The sequence below is a fragment of the Lupinus angustifolius genome, chromosome LG20 (genome assembly GCF_001865875.1).
Source record: "Lupinus angustifolius cultivar Tanjil chromosome LG20, LupAngTanjil_v1.0, whole genome shotgun sequence".
Taxonomy (NCBI): domain Eukaryota; kingdom Viridiplantae; phylum Streptophyta; class Magnoliopsida; order Fabales; family Fabaceae; genus Lupinus; species Lupinus angustifolius.
In genome coordinates this window covers 11,059,072-11,076,816 of record NC_032028.1, presented here as the reverse complement: position 1 = coordinate 11,076,816, position 17,745 = coordinate 11,059,072, and the positions used below count along the sequence as shown (strand labels likewise).

At 32.6% G+C, this 17,745-nt stretch overlaps 2 protein-coding genes across 2 annotated transcripts; one reads left to right on the top strand and one right to left on the bottom strand.

The window, feature by feature from the left end:
• LOC109335023 (60S ribosomal protein L35-like) lies at positions 1,912 to 3,738 on the bottom strand. The gene is made up of 4 exons (XM_019571058.1): positions 3,587 to 3,738; positions 3,351 to 3,486; positions 3,116 to 3,272; positions 1,912 to 2,216 (listed from the first exon to the last, which is right to left on the bottom strand). The coding sequence occupies exons 1-4, from the start codon at positions 3,588 to 3,590 to the stop codon at positions 2,142 to 2,144; spliced, it is 372 nt and encodes a 123-aa protein (XP_019426603.1). The 5' UTR covers positions 3,591 to 3,738; the 3' UTR covers positions 1,912 to 2,141.
• LOC109336492 (UDP-glucuronic acid decarboxylase 1-like) lies at positions 4,785 to 9,664 on the top strand. The gene is made up of 7 exons (XM_019573116.1): positions 4,785 to 5,423; positions 6,120 to 6,267; positions 6,357 to 6,436; positions 7,879 to 7,962; positions 8,052 to 8,126; positions 8,862 to 8,954; positions 9,196 to 9,664. The coding sequence occupies exons 1-7, from the start codon at positions 4,851 to 4,853 to the stop codon at positions 9,403 to 9,405; spliced, it is 1,263 nt and encodes a 420-aa protein (XP_019428661.1). The 5' UTR covers positions 4,785 to 4,850; the 3' UTR covers positions 9,406 to 9,664.

Below are 17,745 nucleotides of genomic sequence, written 5' to 3'. Positions count from 1 at the left end.
ATAATGTAACCAAAGACAGCACACAGCAAGAAAAACACATTTCCTTTTTCTTGGTAATCTTTTTGAAATTTTGTTCCCTTCACATATATCAACTTAGAAATTCAATGTTCTTTTACATAAGCATAATTCACATCGTAATGGGAAATTGAGAATGCTATGTCATTTTCCCTTCAGATAATGACATATAAGGGATAGATGCAGATTGTCATCGACTGTTTTTTTTTCTTTTGATAGAGATATCAAAGATAACAAAAACTGTAATTGGCATTACATTCCACTTTACATTAGCATATTCAAACTTAATGAAATTCATCCCCTTAACTTTAACATTATATTTGGTTGAAGTGATTAAAGAGGAATGAAAAAGAATTTCCCTCATTTGGTTGAGGCATGATAAGGAAAAGAAGGAAAAACATATGGGACTCACATGTTTTTTTGTTTCTAAGCAATAATGGGTGGAAAACTGCTTAGGAACAGTTTAACTTAAAAAAATTGTCTACCTATCAACATCCTTACTTTTTTAACCAAATAAAAAGAATTATTCACTATTTATATTTAATCATTATCAATTCTTCAAAAATATAAATAAATAGTAGATGATTGATTGTGTATAAATTTTTGGACTATATATATTACACTCTTTTAACAATCCACCTACACATCTATCACACAAAACAAGTAAGAATTCACCCCAACTTCTACTCTTACTTTTCTCAATCAACCATTTTTCCCCAACCCTTCTTTCTAACCTCAATTTTCTTTCCCGAACCAAACACAAGGTAAAAGTGTCTTTCCCAACAATGTAAGTGTCTTTCCTATTAAAAAGTACTTCAAATTAGTAAAAGTTAATGAAGATTAGACCATAGAAGGCTCTTTGCATTATAATAGATGAATAGTTCAGCTGAATGACTTTGGATTATGACTAGTTGTGGAGACTTGAAGGACTAGGGCATGTGCCGATGGAACTATGAATATGACTCGACTTAAAAAAATGTGAAAAGCCATGTTAGATCATTACCATGGGAAAACAAGTTTTCTTCTTCCTCTTTTGCCATGGTTTCTAAGAGACAGATGAAAGACAAATTAGGATGGATAAATTAGTAACCAAAACATTATTCTAAGTGTCACAAAAACCTGCAACTAAATTTTGTATTAATATATTTGACAACTTTAAAAAAATAAAAAGTTGTGATGAAGAAAAACCTAAGATATGGAATATAGAATGAGATGAGTCATGATGATTATATAATGTTTCTCCAACCACTAAAATTATCACATGCGTTTCTATAAAGTTCTAAAAAGTAAATGCTAACCCTTTTCTACCCCTTTTTAGATATTTTTTTGTAAATAGATAAAATGCCAAGTTGTAAAGTAATAAATACTAATAATTTTTGTGTGATAGTCACTATATAAAAATATACATATTGACTGTCAATTTAACTTTTTTCTCATTTTATATTTTTTATGCTATATATTATTTAAATATAGTGTCTTAGTGTCCATGTCTCCTATACTGCACTATTAAAAATAGGTTTGAAGTTATTTTGGTTTTTTGTTGTGTTTTAATATTATTTTATGAAAAACGATAAAGTTATAGGTGTATATTTAATGGTAAACAGAATTATGTTATGGAAGATAATGATAACAGACATAGATTAAACAGTTTATTTCGTTGATGTAAAAACTAAAAATTGAGTTAAACTTACAACAATAATCATGTGTTGCTTTACCAATATCTACAAGATCAAGGAAATAGAGAATTCACACACAAGAGTAAGCTCAATATGTACAATAAATTAGAATTACGCATTATATATTGCGTTTCTTTTGTAAGTATAGGTTCCAACATTGTTGATGAAATTATTAGTTTTCTCTCTGGAATCATAGCTATGAAAGGTGATAAACTGATAATGATGACATAGATACAGCTATCATAAGTCCAAAAAGGCAAAACGCCATTGATCAATCATCTTGCATAAGATAAAATCAAGCACAATTTCTCAAAACAACTTTGATTTTAACATAAACCTCAAAAACTTGGAAGAATTTGATTACTGCAACAATGGCAGGCTCCCAAATCACAAAATTTCAATATAATTCAACTTAATGGTCTACTAGTGCAACTGGAAAGCAGTTCTAGTCTAAACTTTGATTGCATACTTCCTTATTGGAAAGTACAGCTCCCTCTTCTTCTCCCTTTCTGTCTTCAATGACGCCTGCACCAACCAAGATGATGGAAATATTATGAAGCATAACAATTTAAGAATTAAGGTCAAAATCGAAAAAGTGAACACCAAATCAAAGGACTATATAGATCAAGCAAGCAACTACTCAAACTCAGAAAGCTAAGATTTAGAATTAACAAATATTTACGCAAATCAAAACATTGCTTTTAAACAAAAAAACATTCAAACAATAATATTCAAACAATTATGGGGTGACCATGGGATGGGGAGGTCACCCTGGCCTTCGCCACCGCAATGCATAACAAAAGCATTCAGACAAAAACTATTTCCTGGGGTGACCATGTTGATAGCATAGTCAGGTCATCCCTGCCTCCACCACTTCAATGCAGAACGAAGAATTCAAAAACCAAACCAACTCAATAATGAAAAAGAGACATGCCCAAATTGTCCAACCCAACAATAAAATTAAGCACCAACAAGGTATTGGTATAAGGACCACTAGATCTACAAAAAGACCAAAAAGTGGGTTCAATTCCTAGGAGCGACACATGTTAGGAGGGGCAGCCACACAGCCCGAAAGGAGTTAGTTCCATACCCATAGTTTGGATATTTTGCAAAATTATTTGTTTTTCAAAAGCTCATAAAACACTTTCTGTGCAACCTATCATGATGTTGAAATGAGATAGAATGTGATGTAATAGAACAAAATTACCATATAGTATAGTTTGGATATTTTATACTGGAATAAAATGAATAATAAGTTGACTCCACCCCTTCCTAATTATAATTCTGCTTCTACTTCTAATTTAAAAAAACTAACACATTTAACTCAAATATCACTCCATCATATCAATTTCTATCAGTCTTATAAGCTGCTATATTCTAAATTCTAAAACAAAGCTAATCCAATCTGGAATGAAAAAACAAACCTGGTGTTTGGTAAGGCGTCTTCGAATAGCACGGGTTTTCTTGGGACGAAGATCAAGAGGCAAATACTTCTTATTCTTATAAGCCTCTCTAAGTGCTGCTTTCTGCTTCTGTGAAATAACTGTTAACACTTGTGCTATGTTCAACCTCACAACTTTTCTGCACAAATCAAAGACCACATTCAAAATCACAAGCACACTAAGAAATGAAATTAACCGAACAATTAGGTTTATTTACATCTTGGAGAGTTTGTTAGGGGCACCGCCGGTGACTTTGGCGACACGGAGAAGAGCGAGCTCCGCCTTCAGATCCTTCAGCTGGTTCAGAAGCTCCGCTTTCGTCTTGCTCCTCAACTCGTAAACCTTAATCCTTGCTTCAATTCAATGTCAATGAAAGTTTTTCAGTTCAGATCAAATGTGAAAAAATATGTAACAATTTTTTAATGCTTATCGGAGAAAATGTGTTAATCTTACCCATTTTTTTGGATCCACGCGGAGGTGTTGGATGCAACGATTCCTGAAACCCTAGAAGCGGAGGCGCAAATGTTAACGATGAATCTGTTTCCTTTATAAAAGTAACTGTTGTTTGGTTTGGTGGGCTTGCAGTGTTTCTCCTTTGGGCTTGACTTATATAGCGACCCAATCAATAGGGAGAGATTATTCATGCCTCCAATTTAATCAAATAGCCCTATAATATATTTATTTCCTAAATAACTTATAGGAAAATGATATATTCTTCTATTAAATTCTTCTATATATATAAAAAAATGACATATATTATAAGATAATACTTTATTTATTAATGATTGATTTACATATAACATATATCACTTTCTTATTCTTGTGAGTATGAGTAAAAGAATATAGTATAAAAATATAACATTACTCTACCATTATATCATTACTTTCCTAAATTGAAATTTATAGTTCACAAAGTCATCCACCTCATTATTAGCATTGATGTGGTGGTGTAAAGATCTCCAATTCCATCAAGCATCTCCAATTCCATCCATCCATTGACTGCAATACTTCACTATCATTAACCCGTCTCTCCCCAAATGTTAATATCATTTTCATTCACCCTTCTTTAAACAACGCGAAAGTAATAAAGATTTAGAATTAATCCATTCTAAATGTGATTACTCATCTCAACAACAATAGTTTTGAAGGATTATCATAGTTGGATTAAATAAACCTATATTGGTTGAATTTATTTTAATCAAACCTTTTAAAATAATGGTTGAAAAGGAATGGTAGATAATATAATGACAATATAAAAACTATTGCATTATTAGTGTATACATCTTTTCTCAAATGATAAACCCAATTCATAGAAAATAAAATATAGGTACCCTAAAGGCCTAAACAAATGCACGAGCTTCTCAAGGTGCTACAATCACATAATACACAAGACGTATAGAAAAGCATCCATTATATTGCTTAATTAATGGCGAGAACCAAGTTATTTGTAACTCACTTTTCCTCTCCTACATCAACAATAATGGAAAACCAGAAAAAACATAGTTTTTTACTTCTTGTTTTTTAATTATAAGCTCTTCTTTTTCTAATTTAAACTTGACAGAATAAGTAACTAGAAAAAATATATCAATTTTTTACATTATAAATTCACATATCATAATCTAACAAAAAATATATCCTCTTACATAATTCCCCACTTCCCTTTTTTCTTCCCGTTTCTCTCTAAATAGAAGAAAGTGGTGAATGCTATGATCATACAATGAAGCAACTACACAAACAAACGAACAAAGACGAAGAAATGCAATCAAGTGCAAGTGCACAGTACTCACCAAAATCACAGAAGCACCCTAGATCTCTCCCTAGATCCATAAACTACCTCTTACGAGAACAGCGTCTTCTCTTCATCCTCATCGGAATCTTAATCGGATCCATCTTCTTCATAATCCAACCCACACTCTCTCATCTACCCCCACGCGATTCCCACCCCGGATACTTATCCACGCGCCGCGGCATCCGTTACTCCGCCGGAGCGGTAGGGCGAGTACCTGTCGGAATCGAGAGCCGGCGGCTGAGGATTGTGGTGACCGGTGGAGCCGGTTTTGTTGGGAGTCATTTGGTGGATAAGCTTATTGGGAGAGGGAATGAGGTGATTGTGATTGATAATTTTTTTACTGGGAGGAAGGAGAATTTGGTGCATTTGTTTGGGAATCCAAGGTTTGAGCTTATTCGACATGATGTTGTGGAACCGATTTTGTTGGAAGTTGATCAGATCTATCATCTTGCTTGTCCTGCTTCTCCTGTGCATTATAAGTATAATCCTGTCAAGACTATCATATCCTTTTTTTCATTCATAATGTTTATTTCAATTTTGTTCGATTCCGGTGTTTTTAGATTTTAATTTGGCGCAATGGTAAGATTGTTGTTTAGCTGAGTACGAGGTCACATGTTCAAATAATAGAAATAGGGTAAAGGTTGCGTAAATCTCTACGTATGTGAGGGTGAGACTGTTTACATTTATCCTCCAGATCCCAATAGGTGGGAGGCTCGTGCGTTGCACCGCACTTTTTGTCTTTTAGAAAAGAGCATTATTAACATTTTTGTTTGGAGAAAGTGGAGCTTCACACTAAATGGATTTCTTGTTAAAAATGGATGTTTTTGGTTTCTATTTTAGAAAGTTAGTGTGATTAGAACATTGAGCTTAATACATTGGTTTGAATTGGTTTGAATTAACTACATGTGAAAATAAGTATTGGTTTGAATTAACTTACTCGCCGTTCAAAACAGATTATAATCAAATACATTGTTAGAGAATTTTGAAAAATACATGATTATTTCTTCTGAAATAATCTGCAAGGGACATGAGCTTAATTCGCTCGTGTTTCACTTTTATCAAATTGACATCTTAATGTTTGTTTGAGTTAAAAATATTTATTGGGTTTTAAATCAAATTTCAATAGTTGGGTTTGTATTGTCTTGGATTAGACAAAAACTATCTGATATTTGGGATCCTTAACCGTGTATGATTTACAAGACAAATGTCATGGGTACCCTCAATATGCTGGGCCTTGCGAAGAGGATTGGAGCAAGGTTTTTGCTTACCAGTACTAGTGAGGTTTATGGTGATCCGCTGGAGCATCCACAGAAAGAGACCTACTGGGGAAATGTGAATCCAATAGGTCAGCCATCCAAGTGTCACATGAAGTTGTTGTGGAAATCTAGTTAGCTTTTATGTATTGTGGTTTAAAGTTATGCTTCAAAATTTTAGGTGAGAGAAGCTGTTACGATGAAGGAAAGCGGACTGCAGAAACATTAACAATGGATTATCATCGAGGTGCTGGTGTTGAGGTAACTTGCTTATGTATATCTTTAATTGTTAATGTTTGCTACTTAATGTCTATGTTATCGGATAAGAAGTTAGTATAATGCTGATACCATTTCCATACTCACTTGATCATTTGCTTGCACTCTGCTTTACACACTTTTACATGAGAACATGTATCCATTTAACAGATATCATTTCTCTTTTCCTTGCTTACTATTGGGAATTTGGGATGTGATATGATTCATATGAACTGTAAGACACATTATTCAACTGGAAAATTGGAGCTCACCTCCTTACAACTGAAGAAATTCCTCTTCAAATCCGAAAATAAGGGAAAAACAGTAACCCACAGCTTGAATTTACTTATCCTTACCAACTTGGTCTGCCCGTATGAATTAATAATCATATTAAACTTGCACATGCATATTGTAGTTGCAGAGTGATCTAGCCATTCTAATAACATGCCCATGACTGGCTGAGACCCTGAAGACCTATATTGACTATCTGAATGTTTTTTGTGGATAATTGTTAGTCTAGAGAAATGAGGATTGTAAAAAGTACAATCTAAAAAAAATTTAAAAGAATAGATTGTGAAGATTTTTCCAAAAAGTTTCTCATAAATCATTAATGAAGCTCTTATAATTAATGAATAAATTATTTATTCTGTTGAGAACTTAATTAGGAATTTTGGACATTTATTATTGTATACTATGTTAGAAATAAATTCAAGTTCCATGAAAAGGATAAATAATTTTTATATAGGATATGACTTGACCATTAAATATTTCACTTTTCTGATGTTGGATTTCAAGTTAAACTAGAATCTGGTGTTTATTTTTCTGAGGCAAGAGAAGTCTTGTTTGTTCAGAGTCATCTGTGTGTGACGATTTCTTGATTTTGTTTTGTTGTTCCCACTCCTGTATTACTTTACTTTAAAACATCTTATTAGAAGACGGGTGCGATTAATTTTGAGGGTGTCGTGGTGGATCCTAAAGTTTCCTTCCAAGAGTTGGGAAATTTCAATTTCAAGTATAAATCAAAGTAGTTAACCTATCTTTGAAAGGAAGTTTTGATGTTAGTAATGATATCTGTTTATGTTTTATTATAAAACCAGCACAACGATGAAACTATTGATAGCTTACAGTTTTTTCAATTTTCTAGATAACTTTCGCAAGAATATCTTTAAAGTAAGCACAGGTTAAGTGAAAAATAGATTCAGATAAATCCTTTTGTTTTTTAGCCTGTTGGTAGTTGGTATTGCATAATCCTTAATTAAATATTGTAACTGATTAATTACTTTATGTATTGGATTAGAAAGACTCAAGTTAAATGCATGGTATATACAGGGGAGAAGTAATATTTACCCCACTACACGTGAAATTTAGACTGGCTATGGTGAACTTTGCAAATCACATGTTATTGTTGAGACTTGAGACGATGCTTATCTGATCTTTCTGTTTTATAGGTTCGCATTGCTCGAATTTTCAACACATATGGACCTCGCATGTGTTTAGATGATGGGCGTGTGGTTAGCAATTTTGTTGCACAGGTTTGATACCTTTTCTATCCTTATTTAAATTCTTTTTCTTCTGGAGAAGATTTGTGTTCTTATATTATTTTTTGCCGTCTTGTTCACAGGCTATTCGTAAACAGCCATTGACTGTATATGGTGATGGGAAGCAAACAAGAAGCTTCCAATATGTCTCTGATTTGGTATAAAGAAAATCCTTTTTTTTTTGTTTAGAAATTTTACATCTCACTGAATCCTTTCTCCTCCTTACTCCTTGTTATATGTATGACATACAAAATGTTTTTATATTCCACTGGGTGAATGGAGAAATCATCTAAACCTTAGCTCATCAATATGCGCAAGTTTATGGTTGAAAGAGTGACTATAAATCTGAATCAAGTTGTAACTGATAAATGCTATATTTTAGTTAATGGTGGGGACATGGGGTTTATATTTGTTTTAATCTCAGCAAAAAATAAATTTATTATTATAGTTTAGAGAGGTATAACTGCTGTTTCCTAAAACACTCAATGCTTCATGCAATTGGGTTCTTTTATCAAAATTTTTATTGAGTGAATAATATGAATAGAAATGGGCTTACTTTTTTGGAAGTAACCAAAAGAATGCATGAAGCAAAGAGAAACTGCTGTTTTGGGAGATTAAGTGAAACTATTGATCATTACTTGTGATTCACTAACCTAACTCACTATAACAACCAAACCTTAATCCTATTAGGTGGTATCAGCTATGATAGGCGTGATTCAATGCACCTATTGAGTGAAATTAGTTATATTTTTTATTATTATTTTGGGATGGAAAGCTTATGAATTTGATAAAATCAAATCATAGGATAATTTGTGATCGTTACTTTGGTTATAAGAACCTTTTCAAAATTGGGATGATGTAATGGTGAACTAAACTTCTTTTCCAATTCACAGGTGAATGGGTTGGTGGCTTTGATGGATGGTGAGCATGTGGGACCTTTCAATCTGGGTAACCCTGGGGAGTTCACCATGTTAGAGCTTGCTCAGGTCTCTTGTCTTTTTGTCCATGTCTTACTGTCATTTCTTACTTGTGTTGGTTTTCCGCTATACTTTTTTTCTTTGAAGGCTCTAGTCTAGTCAGATCATGCTGTAGGTTTTGTTAATTCCCGAATTCGGAGCCTATAACATATTAGCTGTTATGAATGAGTTTGGGAACTCATGGAAGTTGGCGAGATTAAAGTTATTGTTTAATGACATCCTCTCATTGCATCTTTTCTTGAGTATGCAGGTAGTGAAAGAAACAATTGATTCAAGTGCTAGTATAGAATACAAACCAAATACTGCCGATGATCCTCATATGAGGAAGCCAGATATTAGCAAAGCAAAGGAACTACTGAACTGGGAGCCAAAGGTCCCACTGAGAGAAGGGCTGCCTCTTATGGTTAATGATTTCCGGAATCGAATTTTGAATGAAGATGAAGGAAAAGGGATGAAATAAGCGTAGTAACAAACCCTGCATGTATATGGTCAGCATCAACAGAAAGTGCTGGTAATACTTCACTTTTGTAAGAAGATATGTCTACCGTTCTTTTATATTTTAATTGTTAATGCTTGCATAGCACACAATAGATGTATTTGTTAAATTTTGACATTTCCTTGTTTACTTGTCTAGTGTATTAATTGAAAGATGTAGCATTTGATATTATTCTAGTATCATGAGAATGAAAAAATTTCTGCACAAAATTTAGAATTTGTGATGTGATGAACTGTTAGGCTTTATTACATATCGTCGAGCCTTGCACATCAATAAGGTTTTTCTGCTTTGTGACTCTAATATCATGGGTTCAAATCTTGGGAACAACCTCTTCAGTTGTGAGCATAAGGTTGTGTATATCTATCATTCCTAAATCCCACTAGGTGGGAGTTTCGTGCAGCCTTTTATTTTTTCAGTTGTTGGTATGGTATTGGTCAACTTGTCATATATGCAGTGGATGTGGACTATTGCACGTTTGTTAATTTTGGACTAACTGAGTTTGATAATGATTTTTTGAAGATTTATCTGCCTTTTTGTTAATGGGTCATATAATATACTGTTACATGTAATCTAAAGTTAATTAACTATGTTAAGTTTAATACTATGGGATGAGTGAATAACAAATTATTAGTTTCTAATTATTTGAAGAGTCACCTTATCTAAATCTAAGAGTCATTCATTGACCTATATATAAATTCTTGTCCATGTGCTGCAACAATGCAGTTTAGAGACAACATGACAATCACCCAACATTAATATAACATTAAGAGTACTATTAAGAGGATCTTCTCACCTTTTTAGGTAAGGAATTAATTCTTTCGAAATGTGTGACTGTCCCTCCCAACAAATGTCACTTATAGGAATCAAGTTATTGACCTTTTGATCATTCTGGAGATTTGGTGGATCTTTATATCACTAGACCAACACTTTGTTAGTTCATGGTTATAAGATTATCTATACAAACTTCTTGATCAATATTACTTGTTGAAATTGGATGTATGTTTATCCTTAACTGAACTAGTACAATTTGACCATTCCCTTAAATGTTTCAGTCTTTCAGAGCATAGTAGAGCCTCAAGTCCTTAACCTTCACTTTCCAACCTCCACAGACACCTCCCTCACAGAATCCCAAGGACCTTGTCCATATAAAAATTGCACATCCTAAAGTAATTGCATCCATACATAACAGGGTGAGCTACATACAAAATATGCATATCATACATATGTAGCACATAATAGTTCAGAACTTCAGATACTAATTGGTAAATTTTTCTCATACTTATTCATCTTAAGTTGCGGTTTGAGCTTCAAAATTACTGATAGTGAACTTCGTGTGTAACTATGTTCAATTTTGGAGTTGCCTTTGTCTGAGATCTCCTCAATTGACAATATAGGCTCTTCAATAATTGAACTTGGTGGGTCATGATCTTTGTTTTTACCCCACACAACAAGGTAAAGGCAGAAACAATGATAATTGCACCAATCAACCTATTATTAGCTTATGATTGAAGTTTAGGTATTTGATTTCATGGATGATAGATTTTCATGATTACCTTCCGAGATTCAGTTGCTCACCTATTCCGCATAGCGTATTCGTTTGCGGTTGATTTTCTTTTGAATTATTTTTTCACTAATAAAACCAAATTTAATATAAGAATAACCAGATAAACATAACATTTAAAAAAGCAAACTTGAAAAATAGAGTAAAATAAATCGTTGTCAAAATAACTCAAATCTTCTTTACATAAAAACTCCTACACTAAACTAACATCCAAATAAAGCAATAAAAATTGAAATGGAAAATAGAAGAAGTTAACAGACAAGATAAAATGGGAGATGTCCTACTTCATCTACCACTCCATGTGTCAGTGTCGCATAAATATTATCAATTAAAATTATTATATTTTGGTCAATAATAAATTTTAAGAGAAGTTCCGGAGGAAGGCGAATGAAAGGGGATTGATCATGAGCTGGGCTTTTGGAACTAAAAAAAACTTCACAAAATTTTAATTTAGACCAACCAGAAGTAATTACGTAATATAATATCTGCGTATAAATTTCTTTTAAAACTTTCTGAGAGCATTGCCCCAACTATCTCCCAGGTAAATCCACCCCGGATTATAGAATAGCGGTGATGGACCTATAATTTTAGGTAATGTGGATAGATATAATAGTCAGATATAAATATTCAGGGACTAGGAACAAAAATGAATTTAAAGTATAAATATTGAAGTTTTTCCGTGAACATAACATAAAAGTATAGATTACTAACTCATACAATAAATAGTAGATACACTATCTAGCATAAAGGAATCGAGCAAAAAGCTCGACAAATGTTCAAAAACTCTTGTTTCCTGATTTAAACATAAATTGTGTTTTACTAAGGCATCAATAATAGAATTAGCTTCTCTCAAATTATGGCCTATGGTGAGTAGGACCCGGCTCTATCGCTTACCCGATATGACCTAATCATGATCGAGTCCAAATAGGATCGGGTTTCATTGAGTCAGGGGTCGGATTCAAGTTCAAAATTAGACTCGATCAATATTTAAGACTGGGTAGGGACAGAGCATGACTCGTCCCAACCCGTCTCATGGACACTCACTTATAATGTTTGTATTGTCTCTATTCAAATATATAGTAATGTCACATTTTTTGCCAAAAGTATTATTGATTCTATAATTTTTTCATCATATATACATGATTGATCATATATATACATTTATCATTTTATATGTCAAATTACATATTCATAATACTAAAAAATATTGAAAAGACTTTATATAAAATGAGTATACATTATATTTAGTCGGGTCTAGGGTCACCATCGTGTTTAAAGGTTGACTCGGTCGATATTTAGGGTCAGATTAGTTTCAGGTTTAGGACCAAGTCCGATTTTAAAAAATGACCAGAACATTATTTAAGGTCGGGTAAGGACAAACCTTAACCCATCCCAACCTGATCCATGCTCAGCCCCAAATAAACCACATTTGAGAATGGATCGATTTAAGAGTAGATAAATCTTGGTAACAAGATGAGCACAATGATGAATATATATACATATATATACAAGCTGAAGTCATAAATTGAATGCAACAAACTGTGAGTCTAATTCTAAAACTATTTTTTTTGGAAATCACATTGTTGGGGTAACTTCATTTATTATAAAATTATCCATAGTTCAGCATGAAATGGTGAACAAGTGCCTATTCATTTAGAAAAGATCATGATAAAAGCTCCAAAGTGTTCTCATATAACTCCACCACAAGTGCCTAAGAAAGTTGTTTAAAAAAAATTCTCATTCACAAGCGATTTTACATCCTCGAGAAATTTTCTCTAGAGTTTCAGATAAATATAATACATAAACACAAATGTAAAATTAAATTAATAAATAAGTATAGTATAATAATAAAATTCCCAATTATAGTGAGGGTAAATGGCCTATGCTCTGGTTGGGTCAGTCCCTAACTTCAGCACCTTCAATAGTTCCAATATACATATCATGATGTGAGAGAGCTCAACAGGTTAAGTTTTAAGGTAATAGCCTAGAGAAAGTGATGAAGTTTGGTTAGGGTTTAGGAACCCAATTAAATTAATTAAAAAAAGAAGATTCACTAAAAAAAGAAGCTTTACTAGTTTATCATAATTTTTCTTATAAGTTTAAAAACATTCACCTTAAATCATCATAAACAACTTATCCAAAAACCTAAACCTCATATCCATAAAAACCATAGCTTTAAATATAATAAATAGAGTAAATTATACGCACCCTGAGTTTTAATAAAACTACGTATATTACCCTTCTCTTTTTATACTTACACATACGTTCTTTGGATGTAATATCGTTAACTAAATATTAAAATAAATAAGTAAAATACTAAATTACCTTTTACTTCAAACAACACAACTTATCTCCTTTCTTTATTGTATTCTCATGTGTTTTCTATTGTTTTTAGCTTTGTTTTTGTTTTACGGTGTGTTTGTTTTCGTTTTTGCGTTTTTTGGCATTAGAACTTTCAGAAACATGAGTGTGTTACTCCAATGAAACCAAATCATAGGCAATGAGTTGCAAATGTGAGGATAGAATGCTGCAAAGTATTTATGAGTGAGTCATATTTGGGTGATAAGTTTGTCAGAGAGTGAAGAAAAATTGCTAACTAACCCTAAGAAATTGGTTTAAGCAAGGGTAAATTAGAGGTTTCTTGTGTTTAATGAGGATAAAGTACTAATTTGTGGAGTTCAAGAAAATGCTAAATAGAGATTTGATGAGTTTAAGAGAAGGTAGTGGTTTGAAAGGGAAGATTTGGCATTATTTATCATCTCCCATTAAATGCACTTTTGCTTGCAATATGTCATAGACATGCATCACAACATTAGTGTTGTATTGTTGTTATGATTTGATCAATGTGATGATATATTTGAACTTTGAAGAAATATGTACCGTCATTGTTTAACTTGCACTCTGCACCGGTATTATTCAATTGCAATAATGTAAAAGAATGACAATTATTGTAACCATGGTGCACAAAAGAGAGGGTGAGCACCGGATAGTAAATATTTAAAGTATAATTATTATTTTCTTTGGTTTGAATTCATTAAATAATCTTGTTTGATTTGGATAATAGATAGAGTTGGATAATAATTACTTGAAGTATATTCTGGTTTGCAGACAAATATTTTTTAATGTGTGTTCATGTTAATGATGCAAAAGGAGTAGGTTAAACCACTATATATTCAATGTAATTCTTTTAAGCATTTTATTAAACAAGTTGTAAGCAAAAGCAAATAAGCAATATATTGAAATATATCATGTTTTATATTTTATAAAAAAAGATATTTTTGTTATATTTTTTTAATTAAATTACATGTGATATGTACATGACACTGTTATTTAACGGTCAACTAATAACAGTAGTGGTTAGTGTATAATGTGCATATATAAATCAAGGGTAATTTGTGTATTTTCAAAAAAGGGAGGGGTAATTTGTGTAAGGGAAAGTCTGTGTAACTTAGTACATAATGTTGGTGCAGCGAAAGTGTAATACAATAAACAAAAGAGAAGAAACAATATACTTTGTTAACGGGGTTCGACCAATTGTGCCTACGTTCTCGGGAGTGTTGAATGACTACCAAGATATTATTTGAGAATAAAGATTATAAACCCTAGCACACTCATGGCCCACCTGCCCATGAGGTGTTTATATTTAGTGCTTATATGTGGTGCACATTATAACAAGGGACTTGAGTCCAGTATATAATATAGGTTACTCTACTTTATTCCAATACTAGACAATGTTGGACTAACACAATAACATATTTGAAGCATCCCAACAATTTGCACCTTGATTGAAATAGACGAATATCTCGCTCCTTAGGAAATCAGTCGTCCTCTTCAATACTCAGTCACTGATCCTTGGAAAGCCTCAACCGCTACCACCATTGTCTACTCCGACAATCCTAGTTCAAAAGAACTATCATACTCTACCATTTAACACCCCTTGTCAATGCTAACTAATGTATGTGTCACATTCTTACATCTAAGCCAATGCCCATGTCACACCCATACATCTCTATCAATGCTCGTGTTATAACTTGCATTAAAGTCAATGCACAATTAACACCGTACATCACAGTCAGCCAGTGTCTCTGTGCTTTTATGGATGTACTAACAATTAACATCCTTCACTATGACGTCCCAGACACGCCATTAGGATATTTCACTTCTCCTATCAAATGAGAACATTTTCTCAACATCTAGAGATATATCGTCAGCACCTGTCTCTGGGTCAAACTCAACACATGAGTCCCTATCTCCATCTTGATCCTAATCCAGTACATGAATTTCTGGAATTCTGGATCTAACATATATCGCACCCCACAACAGTTTCGCCATGTTTTCTTCTCCTTCAACGCATCTACTCTATCTTTGCCACTACCTTTAATACACCTTGTCTAGCCATCACGCCTTCACCCTCTTTAGCTATTATGTACTCTCTGGGTTAAGAGTTATCTACCAATTAGCCCTGATACCAATTGTTGGTGCAGTGGAAGTAATCGTTGCGCAACGTTGGCCACAAACAATCAAATAATATGCATTGAATAAATAGAAGAGAAGAAACAAGAGAATTTGTTAACGGAGTTCGGCCAATCGTGCCTACGTCCACGAGAGCGCTAAACGAATACCAATATATTATTAAAGAATAAGGATTACAAACCCTACCACATCCATGAGCCCACCTGCCCATAGAGTATTTTTATTTGGTGTTTATATTTGGTGCACATTATAACAAGGGACTTGAGTCTAACATATAACATTAGTTACTCTACTCTATTCCAACCAATACTAGATCGTATGAGATTAACACAATAACATATTTTAAATATGTCCAACAAATAATATTGATAAATTGGTTTGACTCAAACCGATGGACTTCCAATGTGATAAAAAACCAAGTTGAGAAGTCAATTTGGACCAAACCTATTTCTCAATGTGATACAAAATAAAGAAATTAATTTGGGAAGTTAATTTTGGTTAAATTGACTTCTCAATGTGGGTTTAAAAAGAAAAGTAAACAACATTGTGAATCAGTATGGGACAAAATGACTTCTCAAATGGCTCAAAGTTAACTGAATTTTGATAAATATAGAATGATGAAAAGAAAAGTGGTAATAAAAATTATTTACAATATTCAAAATAAAAACCCAAAATATATGAAAATACATATTTATACCTACATTATATATATACTATAAATAATAGAGGGGTTTCACTTACATTAAGAGTAAGTTTTCCATATTGTAGTCATTAATTTTAAGGAAATCTAATGAGTTAGATCTACTCATTAATTCAAACTATTGAATTTCCCTAAAATAATGACTAAGATGTTGATTAAGTTTTTTAAACTTATTCTTAGAGCAAGTAGATCACCTAAATAATAAGGTGATCAAATCTTAAAATAAATACAAATCATGTAATGTTAAACAGCTATGTTTTAACAAAATTTCATTGTATTTTTTATTTTGAGTAGTCAAAATATCTAAAGAAGTGGCCTAGTTTAAAGTAAGTGAAATAATAGTTTATTTTATTCAATAGAAAAATAAATAATTTAGCAATCAAACTTGTATTATCATGAAACTAATCATATATGTAACCATTATTACATACCCATACTAGTACTGAATACACCATTTTGGAGTATACACATGCATGACATGGTCCAGGAATGAATTGAACTCACTATGACTATATGAACCTTAGTGTGTGGTCTTAACTGGCATTACGAAAGACAAGGGAAATAAGAAAGAAAAGAGTATGAAGAAAGCCATAGAAGCATCTGATTCCATGAATTTTCAAAAGGAGATTTATTTTTCTTCTTAGATAATGATAGAGAGAAAGAAAGTGGCTTTGCATCTCATCCATCAACAACAAAGTAAAATTCCAAATGGTTTACATAGTGGGAGAATTTATTCCATTAGAATATTAACAATGATGGGTTTTGATTCCCCTCATCTAGGTCTTTAACATCTTTGAATAATTGCCTAGTTCATGTGCCACCAGCATCAAATGTTTATGCAACTTTGATACTTTTCTAGTAACCAAAATCTTTGTTCCTTGCACCACTTGGTAAAATTAAGTGCCTTAACTACCCAAACTAATTAATAACAAAGATTTGGAATTTCAAGTAGATAAAAGGGACGCCCTTAAGTCATATGTTGAGGATTTATGTGAAGTTAACCAATTATTTTGTTCATATACTATAGATTGTCATTTATGTGAAGTTAGCACATGAATCTGCTGCAAAATATAGAGCCGTTAGTTTTGTATGTTAGAAATGATTCCAGACAGTTTCTGTCAAGTGCTTGACAAGTGTTTAAACCTGTAGGCCATGCCCAACAAGCAATTAGAGCTTATTTAAACTTCACAGTGCTTTTAGTTATTAGTGCCACCAATTTTATTTATTTTTCTCTTCAGACCATTACTCTGCATAGAAATTAATGAGTCTGGTACTTCAATCAATTAAAAACGGTTTTGCACCCATATCCATGTGTGGCACTCAACACAAAAATGATTAGTATAAGAACTTAGTATCATATACTATGTAAGGGTAATAATAACAACAATTTAAGCCACCATGAAAACAATAAAGAGAAATATTATTTAAGGTTTTTAATTCCAGTGACACTTAGGTTATGAGTTAAGTATCCCAAAATTGTAGACAATTACTAGATGATGTGGTTACTTTGCAACTTTTATTATGTGTTGTAGTCTCAAATTTAAAACCCTCATGTATTAACGTTAATGTG

Coding starts and splice junctions, on each gene's coding strand:
- LOC109335023 (XM_019571058.1), bottom strand. Junction 3,273..3,350: donor CCTAACAAACTCTCCAAGAT/GTAAATAAACCT, acceptor TGATTTGTGCAG/AAAAGTTGTGAGGTTGAACA. Junction 2,217..3,115: donor GACGCCTTACCAAACACCAG/GTTTGTTTTTTC, acceptor TGGTTGGTGCAG/GCGTCATTGAAGACAGAAAG.
- LOC109336492 (XM_019573116.1), top strand. CDS start 4,851: ATGAAGCAACTACACAAACAAACGAACAAAGACGAAGAAATGCAATCA. Junction 6,437..7,878: donor ATCGAGGTGCTGGTGTTGAG/GTAACTTGCTTA, acceptor TCTGTTTTATAG/GTTCGCATTGCTCGAATTTT. Junction 7,963..8,051: donor TTAGCAATTTTGTTGCACAG/GTTTGATACCTT, acceptor TCTTGTTCACAG/GCTATTCGTAAACAGCCATT.